Source organism: Nannobrachium achirus (genome assembly GCF_963921795.1).
Source record: "Nannobrachium achirus genome assembly, chromosome: 22".
In the NCBI taxonomy this organism is placed as follows: domain Eukaryota; kingdom Metazoa; phylum Chordata; class Actinopteri; order Myctophiformes; family Myctophidae; genus Nannobrachium; species Nannobrachium achirus.
In genome coordinates, this window is record NC_137829.1 from 29,990,036 (window position 1) to 30,004,589 (window position 14,554).

General features: G+C 41.3%; 1 protein-coding gene across 1 annotated transcript in view; it reads left to right on the top strand.

The window, feature by feature from the left end:
• Positions 1–1,042: 1,042 nt before the first annotated feature.
• Positions 1,043–14,554, top strand: part of cerkl (CERK like autophagy regulator) — a gene marked incomplete at both ends in the record, with an annotated part of 76,091 nt that continues 62,579 nt past the window's right edge. Inside the window, 4 exons of the mRNA XM_080752834.1 lie at positions 1,043–1,056; positions 4,043–4,191; positions 4,297–4,421; positions 7,086–7,217. Coding sequence (XP_080608960.1) covers positions 1,043–1,056; positions 4,043–4,191; positions 4,297–4,421; positions 7,086–7,217 — 420 coding nt within the window. The remainder of the gene's footprint in view (positions 1,057–4,042; positions 4,192–4,296; positions 4,422–7,085; positions 7,218–14,554) is intronic.

Consider the following 14,554-nt stretch of genomic DNA (forward strand, 5'->3'; position numbering starts at 1 on the left):
TTCAAGCAGTTTCAAGGGGCACACTTGTGACTTGACCCTTCTCAGGGGCACACCAAAGGTCCCCAGGCACAGTGGTTGAGAAACACTGCCTTAATGTAATGTGGTTAACATGGACACCAGCCATGTCCATCTCTCGTGTTGTCACTAGGGATGGGACAATAAGCGATATTGTCGTATGGGTGATAAAAAAACACTCACGATAATCGTATTGTGGAGATTTAATTTATCGTGGTATCGTCCTCCGTCATGCACTGGGATCAACTCACCTTTTATTTGCCGAGCTGCATATCCGGTACCACTTAAACCCTCTATTGGTAAAACGTACTTATAATATATTTACTTGATACAGTCTTTTTTTCACTCTCTACTAAATCTCTTTGCCAAAAAATAGCCGATCTACGAGCTTGTAGATCTGCTATTTTTTCACAAATGTTCCGCCTCAGGATAATGGATTTTGATTATCATGATAATATTAATTGTAAATCGCGATTTCTTTTGTCACAATAATCGTGATATGAACTTTTCGTATCGTCCCATCCCTAGTTGTTACTTCCTGTTTGTTTTTGTAAAAAGATGATATCAGAGTGATGTCAGAGTGATGACTAGGCCTGCAGTTCAGTCAGGGGTCTCACAGTCATGATAATAATAATAATTATTATTTTGTTATTTTTATCACTGGATACACTGTAAATCACTAAAGCAATAATCTGGGATAAACTATGCAAGTTTTAAAACCTGAAAAATACTTGTCCAATAATAAAATAAATAAACAACAATAATAATAATAATAATAAACATTTCTATTTTTCAACAGCATCTCAATCTCCAAGTCCTGCTGAGTTAATCTTTGTTGTGTTTTTGTAATTCTCTGACTTCTGTCTGTTTTTTTATAATGTTTAAATTCTAGTCGATGTTATTTCATGTCATTCCTCCATATTGATATTTTATAAGATAGATGATTATTAAAACATTTTATTAAAAGGAAATTGAAAGGATTTACCTGGCTGGGTTTCATGTCTCTCATTTAGTGAGCCACTTCATAATGGTTCCTTTCAGGTTAGAATGGATATATATATATATATATATATATATATATATATATATATATATATATATATATATATATATATATATATATACCTAATAATAAAATAATAATAATAATAGTAATACATAAAAAAGACAAATTCAAGTATAAAGATTTACAACTAATTCAAGTCAGTTGTCATTAGACAGCTCTGCTACAGTCCTCTCTCCATCCACTACCATTGAAAAATAATAGATAGATAGATAGATAGATAGATAGATAGATAGAAAGCTGTCACAATAAAAGAAGAATACATAAAGTGTCCAAAGAACTTTCAACGCTCATAAGTGTCACGTCACACACAAATACTTAAAGCAAAACTAAACAATGCAGTGCCAAACAAAAGTGTCCATAACAGTCAATGCTAGTCAGTGCAACACAAGTATATCTCACCGCCGTGCCAACACAACTACCAACATAACCCAATAGTGCAGGGCCAAAACAATAAGTGACCATAGTCAGTGCAAATAAATCAAGAATAAAAATGTGTTTCCGTTGCCTCCAGTGGTGTGTTCTACCTAGTTATGCTATAGTATGACATGCAGAATGTTTTTTGAAAGAAAGCGTAGCCCTCTACTAACCAAATAAAATGCATTCCCTTGTGCAGGGAATGATTATCGCTGGCTATCCCTCCGACAAAACCTAGAACACAGCAAACCACTTACTGCTCCTCCTATTGATATTCAATGTATTCGATTCTTATTTTAAACTTGGCCTCATTGATCATCCTGAAGAAGTTCTATGATCAATCACATCGTTTTGAGTGTGTGGAGGCTGCTTTAAATTGTCATTGATTGATTGATTGATTGATTGATTGATTGATTTATTGATTGATTGATTGATTGATTGATTGAAGTATTTATTAGAAGTTTGCATAGGAAAAGGTACAGTTTCATGACAGTACAGTTCACTGGTACAAGGTCAACCAAAAGGATAAACACAAGAAAGCCCATGCTTGAGATCCTTTAAAAAAAAAAACTCATATAACATTGAATGACAGACAGATAGAAAGTACTATGCAGAAGATATAATCAGAAAAACTGTAAAAAAAAAAAAACATGCACAAATAAATGGTATTTACAATAGAAATGTTAGGGCGAGGCCTAGTTTTCATTTACCAGTTGCGAGTATAGATTCCGCCTCTAAGTGTCTAAGTTTCTATTTCCCTTTACCAGACTGTATGCCGGGAGCATTTGACCAAATCGCGGAGGCAACAGACTGGCCACGCGAGACTACCCACTTACCCCCACAAAAAAAGGTTCTATGTTCCCCGCTCATCGAAAAATTTAGGAAACATTGTTTCAAATTATTAATAATAAAAACTCACACACAACAGAACATAATGAGGAGATATTACCAGTAAGACTCCCTAATCGGGAGATAAGCGACCGTTGGTCGCTTATCTCCACAATTATATCACAACCTCCACCTCTCACGTCATACGGGTATAGCCATAGTTACACCTGGAATGTTGAATCTCCATATATGGAGATAACCTACGCATCACACAAAGTCTGACCTCACCAGCCCATACTTGGGCATGGACGACTTATATCTCCATATACGGAGATGGCCATATATGGAGATACGATGACATCACAGAGTCCACAGCTGATGATGTGGCGTGATGTCATACAATACACAAACAAGCCCTATATAAAGGGGCAATTCTCACCAGGGAAGAGAGCATTGCCTGGAATGTTGAATCTCCATATATGGAGATAACCTACGCATCACACAAAGTCTGACCTCACCAGCCCATACTTGGGCATGGACGACTTATATCTCCATATACGGAGATGGCCATATATGGAGATACGATGACATCACAGAGTCCACAGCTGATGATGTGGCGTGATGTCATACAATAAACAAACAAGCCCTATATACTGATGCGATACGATGACATCACAGAGTCCACAGCTGATGATGTGGCGTGATGTCATACAATAAACAAACAAGCCCTATATACTGATGCGGAGATATGAGCAGGGCAAAGGTGTGACGTGTGACGTGTGACCGACCGACGGACGGACGGACGGCCGGTGGAGGTTTTCATAGTAAACTGCTCCCTGACGGTCGCAACAAATACTAGTGGGACAGGGTTATGGCCCTATCTGGCAGTGGTATATGTAATCTACATATGTTATACAGTTTAATTAACGTTAATTTATCAGTGAATTAACTTTCTCCATTGAATGGGAAAATGCTAAAATGAAACTTTCCCCAAATATGGAGATGACTGATATCATAGAGGTCTGAAGTCATAGTCCTTGAGACTGACACAGTATGTCCATATATGGGCATTTCAGGATATAAAACAATAAAGCTTGTTTGAATTGAATTGAATTGAATTGAATTGAATTGAATTGAACAGAGCGATGGCTTATACAGGACAGACTGCATTGGTTCAGAGGTCATCAATATGTCCTTACGCGGACAAGCGTGTCCGTGGCAAATTTGAGATTGTATTTTTTACACACCATTGTAATGTTCTTATCTTGCATCATAAGGACCCAAATACTGAATGTCAAGTCTTCAGGTTTTCTTGAATTACACTTATTTAATCCAACTAATTAGCCTTGGCTATAAACCCATATGCAACGGTTTCATGTTTTTATAACTTGATACATTGTTTTTTTGTATCAATTTTGTATAAAAAATACATAATAATGAATAAATAAGAAGCCTAGTGGTTCAAATAACATTTTTATTTGCAAGGACCCCCTTAACTCTGAGAGTGTACAAATGGATTGCCAAATTATTTTGGGGGTCCCCAGATGATTAACTTTCTCACTCAACAGTAAACAAACCAACAAAGTTTAAGTATATAGACTAATAGACTAGGGTATCTGCACATTTTTTTGATTATTTTGGGGGTCCCATCCTGAAAAGGTTGAGAACCAGTGACCTATAAACAGCATGGGGAAACCTCCCATTCCCCCATCCCAACAGTCTGCTGCTGCTGCTGCTGCTGCTGCTGCTGCTGCTCAACTCCGTGCGCGCTCCCGTGCGCGAGGACGGTAACTCCACGGGGGCGCGCCGCAGGGGAATCCTCACACAGCCGGGGGCGCGCACTAAACTGTCGCCAAGGAGACCTGTCCGTGCGAGGAAAATATAAACGGTTTGAGCTGTGCGTCTGTGTGACGAGCGACAGTTCAGTCGGTTAGACAGTTTATTGTGTTGTTTTTGTTGTTATCACATCCCAGTTCAAAGCCACATGTCGAGCTCACCGGCCGGCGCGGCGAGCAGCGACAGCGCGGAGGAGCCGCGCGACACCGAAGCGTTGTCGCCTGTCAGGGAAAAGAAGAAGAAGAAAAAGAGCCAGAATGCGGTGGAGGAGAAGAAGAAGAAACTGAAGAAACCGAAAGAGAAGAAGAAACAAGAAGAAGAGGAGGAGGAGGAGGAGAAGGAGGAGAAACGGGAGAAGGAGGAGGAGGGGGAGGATGAAAGGTTAGTGCTGTGTGTGTGTGTGTGTGTGTGTGTGTGTGTGTGTGTGTGTGTGTGTGCGTGCGCGCGCGCGCGTGCGTGCGTGACATTGCCTGGCTACAAATCAAATAGGCCTATGCTGTGACGAAATCACAGCTGATTGACTGACTACTTTATAGCAGTGGTTCTCAACCTGAGGGTCGGGACCCCTGGGGGGTCCCCAAATTATTTTGGGGGGGGTCCCCAGATGCTTAACTTAATGTGCAACATTGTTTTCTCACTCAACACAGTAAACAAACCAACATAAAGTTTAAGTGTATAGAGGGTATCTGCACATTTCTAAAGTGACAATTAAGGACTTTTTAATACCTCTAACATTGGCCAACTTATCAAATATTAGAGGCAGAAATAGTGAAAATAGCAGATCTACATGCTCACAACGTCTTGCAACGCGAGGCGTTGTGAGCATGTAGATCTGCTATTTTTCACAAAACCGTGTTATACAAAATGTAATGCCTCAACTCTTAGTGCTCGTCAGGGTGGGGGGTCCCCAGTTAAAATATGATTATTTTGGGGGTCTGGCCTGAAAAGGTTGAGAACCACTGCTTTATAGAAGTTTGCATTTTAAATAGGCCTACAGGACAGCACAGTTCACTGGTACAAGGTCAACTAAAACACTATAGCTTTTGGGCTTGTCTGAATTGAGGTCCCTTTTTTCTCAATTCATACAGCATTAAATGACAAACAAATAAAACACAGTATGCAAAAAATATCATCATAAGACAGTCCGGGAAATAAAATTGTACAAAATAAATTGTATTTACAGTAGAAAGGTTGAGGATATAGGCTACCATGTAGCCTACTAAGGCACTAAGGTTTAGGAAGTATACCATGTAGCCTAAGCCTACTAAGGCACTAAGGTTTAGGAAGTATACCATGTAGCCTACTAAGGCACTAAGGTTTAGGAAGTATACCATGTAGCCTACTAAGGCACTAAGGTTTAGGAAGTATACTCATGTAAGGCACTAAGGTTTAGGAAGTATACCATGTAGCCTACTAAGGCACTAAGGTTTAGGAAGTATACCATGTAGCCTACTAAGGCACTAAGGTTTAGGAAGTATACCATGTAGCCTACTAAGGCACTAAGGTTTAGGAAGTATACCATGTAGCCTACTAAGGCACTAAGTTTTCCCAAACAGTGGGCCGGGACCCACTTGCGGGTCACAGACCAATTTTTATGGGTCACGACTTGAGTAAAAATCTTTTTTTTTCCTACAAAAAAAGGATATATATTTTTTAAATCTCCTCCCCAAAAAGTAATTCTATTTTTTAGAAAAAATACAATAAATTGAGAATTTTATAAATGTTCAAACAAAGAAACAAACACATAATAAACAAACACATTTTTATGACCTGGCGAAGATGTATTGAATGCTTCCTTGTGGAACGCCACAGTAGTGTTGTAGTTCACAAGTCAATGACTCATCGCGAGTCAGGACTCGAGTCCAAATTTCCTTGACTCGGTCTCGTCTCAGTCTCGCCCATGATTTTACTCGGTCTCGACTCTGTCTGAATCAGGACTCTTCCCCCACCGAGTCCACTCTTGTCAAGAGTCAAGACAATGCAATTACATAATTGTATTATAGATATTATGAGGAGCCCATTCATTAACATTATAAGAGATCTGTCTGGCGCTTTTCATTGATGAATTACCAGACGATGTGTCTAAATGGTTTAGTAAGAAAACCCATAGTCTGGGAAATGAGTAAAAAAGTGCAAACCTTTCAAGATGTTAAATTATGTCCTGAGAATTCCATGAAGGTACACATAGATCTATCTTCTTCATTTTGCTCTCAAATTGCACCAAAGCAATGCATTTAAAGGTGCTATAGTCAACTTTTTCATTGCAGGGCCGACACTTTGTTTACATCCTAGTCTATAGACTATAATGTAAACAAAGTGTCGGTCTGACAATGGCCAAAATAATTATTTTATCATTATTTTACGCTTTTTGTGGCCATTTTTGAATATAAACAACATATGAAGCTTATTTTTTAATAAAATATTTTCGAAACATTATTTTTATTTTAGCATCCGTTTAAGTTGACTATATAGCTCCTTTAACTTGCAAATGCAATGAAAAGGGATAACACTGACCACACCTCAGTACCTCATCATGAGGATTTATTTATTTATTTATAATTTTTTATGACCTGACGAATATGTATTCAATGCTTCCTTGTGGAACGCCACAGTAGTGTTGTAGTTCACAAGTCAATGAACTACAGCTCCTTCGGGATCTGTAGTTCCAGATAATAGGATAATTACCACTGAACGCACTGGCCAATACTGTACAAACAAATATGTGCCTCCGGACGCACCCTATCACTTAAACCCTCAATACTTTGTGTTTGTGTGTGTGTGTGTGTGTGTGTTTGTGTGTGTGTGTGTGTGTGTGTGTGTGTGTGTGTGTGTGTGTGTGTGTGTGTGTGTGTGTGTGTGTGTGTGTGTGTGTGTGTGTGTGTGTGTGCGTGCGTGCGTGCGTGCGTGCGTGCGTGCGTGCGTTAGGCCAGAGTCTGTCCTGCTCAGAGGAATCTTCCGCCTGGGGAAGATCAGTCATGACGTTCTGCTCACCGGCACGCGGCTGTCATGGACGCCCATCCTCCCGGAGATGCCCACAGGTCAGCTAACACTCACACCCGTCGCCAGCAGAGAATGTTAGAGACGCAGGGGCTGACATTTCTAAAAGGGCCTTTTGGTGAAAAATAGACAACCTCCAAGCTCATATTTTTTAAGTTTTGCAGTAATTTTGCCCTATTCACCAGCAGTCTCCCAGTCCCCACCCACCCCTTAAGGCCACTTTTAACCGCACAGATTCGTCGACGATTCGGCGGCGGAAGGCGGTGGATAGCGTCGGTTGCCGAACGGGAGCTCATCGTCAGGTTTTCGGCAGCGGGTCGGGAACCTTATCGACCGAAAACTGGGAAACTGGACTTGCCCGGTTTTGTTGAGTCGGTCCCTTGACGGTCGGCAGTGAAATGAGCCAACGAGAGCGGATAAAAGACAACACACAATCCGCTGGTAGCTATCTGTTTGGCATACTGTTTCCACACAGTCACAGAGGACACCGAGACAACACACTACACATAACTGAATAAAGTGGGCGCGAGTGAACTGCCTAGCGCGATGTAGAAGTTGCCCAATTGCTACGCTTAGAAAGGTGCTTGATTGTATAATATCCACGTTTCAACTGGGTCCAGTTTGGTTTAGATTACCTCCTCTTTCAGCTGTGAAAAGCTGGATGTGTGCTTCAGCGTATGACGGTGCGTGTCGAGCATAGCAGACATACAAGCTCACAACGCTTCAAGTTCCGACATGTTGTGAGCTTGTAGCTCTGATATTTTCAATGCGCGACGTCACACGGAGGCAGAGCGCTGAAGCAGCAACAAGATGTTGTGAAAGTGTCAGATCATGATACAATTTTAAATGATTATGATTGGTTTTAAAGGTTGTTCTACTTTATCCAAATAATAATATAAATAATAGGCTTAATAACAGCATTTTCCGACAGCGACGGCATGCAGGGACGATCAACTATGGAGTGAAAATAGCCTTACAGACTACTGCCACCTCCTGGTTTGGAATGGTATTTCATGCGATCTCTCCGCGCATGCGTACAATTGCATACAGTAAGTACAGTCGGCATACAGTCGGCAGACAAAGTTCTGTGCAGTTCTTTGCAGTCCTTTGCAAGTTCTTTGCAGTTCTTTGCAGTTCTTTGCAAGTTCTTTGCAGTCCTTTGCAGACTTTTTGGTGTGGAGAGGCCTTTAGGTTAAGCAAAACAACTGATGATTTAAGTAACATTTGTCTCAGCGGACAACTTTTGACATCTAGAAAAGAGTTAGGCATATAGGCAAGCTGCAGCAGCAGTCAAGTGTACTCATCATCCAGAAGAATTAGATTTAATAGAGATTTTTTTATTAGATTTTTACTCACTGTATGGTCGAGTGGTCACGATAGTGTGTCCATGCATCTCTGTTATGCAACTTTGGGAAAGTTGTAAAGGCTTTGGTGGTGATCTTGTACAGTTTCCATAACATCTCCTCATAAAGAACTTCAATCGAGTGTATAATGTTTGTTTTATATGGGTTGTTAGTTGTCCTGCGTGCCTTCCATAATTCCCATGGGCCATGGGTTAACAGTGCGCATTGCAAGATGACGCTGAAATGGACTGCTGTCTTCTCTCTCCCCCCAGCGCCCCCGTTCGCAAATTAATGTGTAGGCTAAACTGTTCTGATAATACAACTTGTTTTGGCTGTCCATTCATCATGTATAACTTAAACTGCGCGCTCGTATTCCAAACCAATGCAGCTTAAGAACATAACAAACCGACAACTAGGGCCAACCCAGCAACAACTATCGTTTCCTGTCTTACTTTCACAATAAAGTGTCTCCCGCTTACCTCCCAATGCAGCTTATTTCACGCAGGTTATTATTAACAGGAAAAAGTGTAGCTTAACCCGTGTGTTTTTGTGCAACCAAACGTGCATGGGAGAGAGAGTGATGAGGGTGAGAGAGAGAGAGAGAGACATTTAGAAACAGAGAGAGAGAGAGAGAACTGCCGTTGTTTAGGAGTAGTACTGCACTTGGGTATCACACTTTTCTCCGTCTGACCGCCTCTCTCCCGATTTTGCTAGCCCCGAAAACTACCGGTGCTAGTCCGGAAACTAGTGGTGCTTTAGCACCAAAAGCCACCGCGTAAATCCGCCACTGGTAGCCATAGCCCCTACTACACGTTTGTGTTGATGAGAGCCAGCTTGCAACGCAGGGGAGGAAAAAATAAAAATAAAAAGCACCCCGGCCGGCATAAAAGGTGGGGGGGATGAGATCACGGTTTTATGAAAGTGGGGGTGTCCCGTCGTACTCACAATGAATGGTGGTGACGCGCCTGAACGTCACATTTGTGTTGGACTGGTCTGGGATGTTTACCTATGTTGTTGTTAAATAGGAAGTTCTGATGTGTGTAGAGTTTTCATGTATCTCGAAACGACACGTCCAGTGTGTATACAATATATACGTCTGTGTGTGTGTGTGTGTGTGTGTGTGTGTGTGTGTGTGTGTGTGTGTGTGTGTGTGTGTGTGTGTGCGCATGTGCGCGCGTGCGCGCGTGTGTGCGTGCGTGCGTGCGTGCGTGCGTGCGTGCGTGCGTGCTGGGAATTTATGTAAGAACATCAGATCAGATTACATCTGATTGGCTAGAGAAGTCTGAAATACTGTATAGACTATGGAGAAATAGACACAATGAACACACACATTCATGCAGTGAAATGTGTTGAATTGAATTGAATTGAATTGAACTGAACTGAACTGAACTGAATTGAATTGAATTGAATTGAATTGAATTGAATTGAATTGAAGTCATTTGAAGTGATTTTGAAATGATTTTGAATTGAATTGTAAACCAGCAGGTCTGACATTACACTTACCTTAACTCCAAGCCAAACTCTCACTTAACCTTAGCCAAGACAACAGTGGGGGAGAGAGGTGAGACAGACAGACAGACAGACAGACAGACAGACAGACAGACAGACAGACAGACAGACAGACAGACAGACAGACGAACAGACAGACAGACAGCTGGTGAGGTAATGGAGAAGATTATCATTGAGACACCGAAGACACACACACACACACACACACACACACACACACACACACACACACACACACACACACACACACACACACACACACACACACACACACACACACACACACACACACGGTGGTCTTGTATGTTCTCAGTTTCATGGAGTCAGGTAACCATGGTAACCATGGTAATGATATTGACCCACTAACACCATCTGTTTTAGTTGTACAATCACTGCAGTAGCACCACACGCACACGCACGCACGCACGCACGCGCGCACACACACACACACACACACACACACACACACACACACACACACACACACACACACACACACACACACACACACACACACACACACACACACACACACACACACACACACACACACACACACACACACACACACACACACACACACAACACACACACACACACACACACGATAGACTGTATGTATTAACTGTAAAATACATAAATAAATACAAATCTGGTACATTTCTGGTGCCTCCGTCATTTTGGTGTGAGTGTCACTAATAGCATATACAAATAGAGTTTAGTGTTTAGAAACGTTCTCAAAAACACATTTAGTCAGGAACATTCACGTCAAGTAGATTTAACAATTTATTGCATAAATGGAATACACGTCAAGCAGATTTAACCATTTATTGCATAAATGGAATACAATTAATCTTGGCGTTTGAAGGGCTCCGCGTTTGGAGATGTTTCCAGAATTTTGTGCAAGCCTTTCTGAGCATGCGAAGCAAAATCAGGGAACGCTAAGCAATACCCCCCATAGGGATACAATTGCAGAATAATAGCAATACATTGACATGTAACTTAGTCAAAATCACACTATTTGAGCTCAACATTGACCTGTAACTTAGTCAAAATCACAGTATTGAGCTTAACAATATTGACATGAAATATAGTCAAAATCACAGTATTTGAGCCGTATTTAAAGGAGCCTTCCTTACTGATTGAGAGCTTTGATTGGAGTATGGCAGTCATGTGACGTAATGACCAGCAGATATGAGAATGAGGTATGAGAACAGAGCTGACTGACATCTGACTACAGCTGAGCGGAAGGACTTGACTCCTGTGTCCTGCATAAACTAACGTTGACACTTCATTTAACGTGGAAATTGTCCTAGTTGAAAGATTATACAAAAAATATTTAATTTAATTGATTAATGACTTTAAGCCATATATAGTTAAATTCGCTGATCTACAAGCTCACAGCACATAAACATGCATTTTGAGTTTGTAGATTGGTTATTTAAAAAAAAAAAAAATCGGTTTTTAACATTTGACCCCCAGGAGTCCCCAGCAAAATGTTTTATTCTTCGGATATTGAATAATTAAAAAAAGGAGAAAAAAAAGGAAAAACAATACTTATGGCACAAAATATATATTTTTATGGGGTCTGCAGCCAAAAACATATTAATTTGGGGGTCCTTGATGTGAATATGTTTGAGAACTCTTACTACTGGTCTAGCGTTCCCTCTCACTGTTGTTCATGAGCTGTCTTGTGTGTGAAGGGGAACTAATTCGGTCACTTCCTCAAACGTTATGGTTCCTCGAATCGTTCATTTTGTAGTTAATTTTGTAGTTCGAGTCGTTAATTTTGCTCTGTGTTGAAACCCTAGTGATGCCAGGTTCAGCCAGTCAGTGGCAGAATGCTACATTTTGATTGACTGAAGATTGGACTAAACTACGTGAATGAATACTTTGAACATTTGTAGTGAATGAACAAAATGAATGGAACACTGAAATGCATGGCAATTCCCACACCACTGACAAACCGTGCACAGTACTGTGCAGTTACTGTCAAATGGACGCTCCATCTCCTTTTTCAAATCTTTCAAAATGTAAAAAACATGTGGTGAAGAAACACTGTGATAAAATGAGAGATAAGACAGAAGAAATGTAATCATGTAAATGTGGTTATTGTCGAAATCACACTGATTTAAATAATGAACCTGAGGATTCCCCGGGTGCAGGACATTTGTGTGTGTGTGTGTGTGTGTGTGTGTGTGTGTGTGTGTGTGTGCGTTCGTGCGTGCGTGCGTGCGTGCGTGCGTGCGTGCGTGCGTTTGCTTTAAGGCTCCCAAGTCTGTTTTCCTGTATTTGATCCAACTTTATGTTATTAAGCCAGCTCTGTGTGTGTGTGTGTGTGTGTGTGTGTGTGTGTGTGTGTGTGTGTGTGTGTGTGTGTGTGTGTGTGTGTGTGTGTGTGTGTGTGTGTGTGTGTGTGTGTGTGTGCGTGTGTGTGTGTGTGTGCGTGCACGCGTTTGGCAGTAGTAGGTAGCATTTGGTTGAACCCATGGGGGCTGATTAGAATCTCTCAGTGTGAGCAAAAGTGATGCCTAAGCCATGTTAACACGCGCACACACACACACAAACACACACACACACACACACACACACACACACACACACAACCACAGACAACCACAGACATGCAGAGATTTATTGCAGGTGGCGGTCTGCAAGTGTGTGTTTTAATCTTCATGAAGAGCAGGTCTTTCGGTCTTCACACACCAGGGTGACGATGAACACATCGTACCACCAGTCAGGACTTCACGTTCGCATCATTAGCGGACAAAGATCTTGACAACATTTTACAAAATGTGGAATGTTTTTGGAATATTTTAACAACACACATCTTGAATAGAGTTCCCTGGCACAACATATTTTCAGATTTAGGTGGTGCTCGACATGAACATGTTTGAGTTAGAGTTAGTGTGGTTGCTCTGTGGCAACCACACTAACGACAATTTGGAAATAAGCCCAAAAAAACAAACCTGCGAGTATCAATATTTACAAGTGACTTGGGGAAACAAATGAAGAATTCCTTGTATTTTTATAATGGTTTGGGTGTGTGTAAGGACCTTTAGTCAGTGAAAGGAGTTGCATTTATAAGACTAGCCCTTACCCGTTCAAAGATATGAGCTCCAAAATGATGTGCAGTGTGTGGGTTATGGGATGTGCACTGTGCACACAGTATATGAGGGATGGAAAGTAACTTTAACTGGTGCTTGCATGATGTAGGAGCATCAATGTAAGAAACCCGTTTCGTTTAATGGCTACAGAGATACTGTCGCCCCCCCCCCCCCAGCCCGCCCGCCTGCACACACACCCGCCTGCCTGCCTGCCTGCCTGCCTGCCTGCCTGCCTGCCCCCCCCCCCCCCCCCCCCCCCCCCACACACACACACACACACACACACACACACACACACACACACACACACACACACACACACACACACACATACACAGCTGGTTAAACATTTTGCCTCATGCAGAATAGATGTGCCTCATGCTAGATGCAGAATAGATAGTAGATACACCATAAAAATGCTAATATACAGTGTAGAGGCATTTAATCCAAACCTCTACTGGTGAAGGCCTAGGGTGTCTTGACTCCATTATTTTCCAATAAAAAGAAGAAAGGAGAAAGTTGAAATGCACTGAAAAATATTTATTGTCTTCCAAAAATGTCCAAGTAAATAAATAATTAAACTGAAAAGGTCCAAAAATAGCAATTCGATAAATAATAAGGGTCAAAAACTGTATGCCTCCCTCACCTCCACCAAACCTTTCTTTGTTCCATTGTTCCCAGCAAGAATGACAAGTAACCTTAAACAAGCTCCCCTACTTCCTGTCCAACCTTTCAAAATAAAGTATAACAGGAAGCTTTTACTTTGAAGGGGAAAGAGAACTGCATAAGGGCTAACTTATTTTACATGACACATTTTAGCATTATTCCATACCTGGAGGAGGAGAGGTGGGCTATACAGAATACCAAATTACAATAACTTCATATCTTTCAAAATCATATTTTCTATTTAAGAAAACGAAAACTAGAAACAAAGTGGACAAAACCAAAAAACTAAAACTGGCTCCATCATTCCGGCCCCTAATTGTTGGCTTTAGAGTAAACAATTACAACATTGCAAAATCAAGATGGAGCCAAATATCATATTACATGATTTGAAATATACCAAATCTTTTTCCAAACTTTTCTTAATGCTTTTCTTGTTTTAACTTAGCTTTGTCCACTTTTTTCCTTTTTTACCAAAAGTTGTAAATAAACAAAAAACGTCTTTCTTCTTTTTGAAGACTAATGTCCTTGATTGTCCTTGTTGTATGTGGGGGGAAGTGTGTGTGTTGGGGGGGGGGGGGGGGGGTCGTTGGAAGTCATGACTTTGATGGAGGCCTTTGCTGCTGGCTCTATGAAGCTGCCTCCAAAAGGAGACAGAGCTTGGTGACCGGCCTGTCCAAGATGTTAGACTTGGTTTTCACTCTGACCTGTCGAACCAAGCCTTTGGAGTCTGGCATAGTCTGAAGGATACGACCCATCAGCCAGGAGTTGCGGGG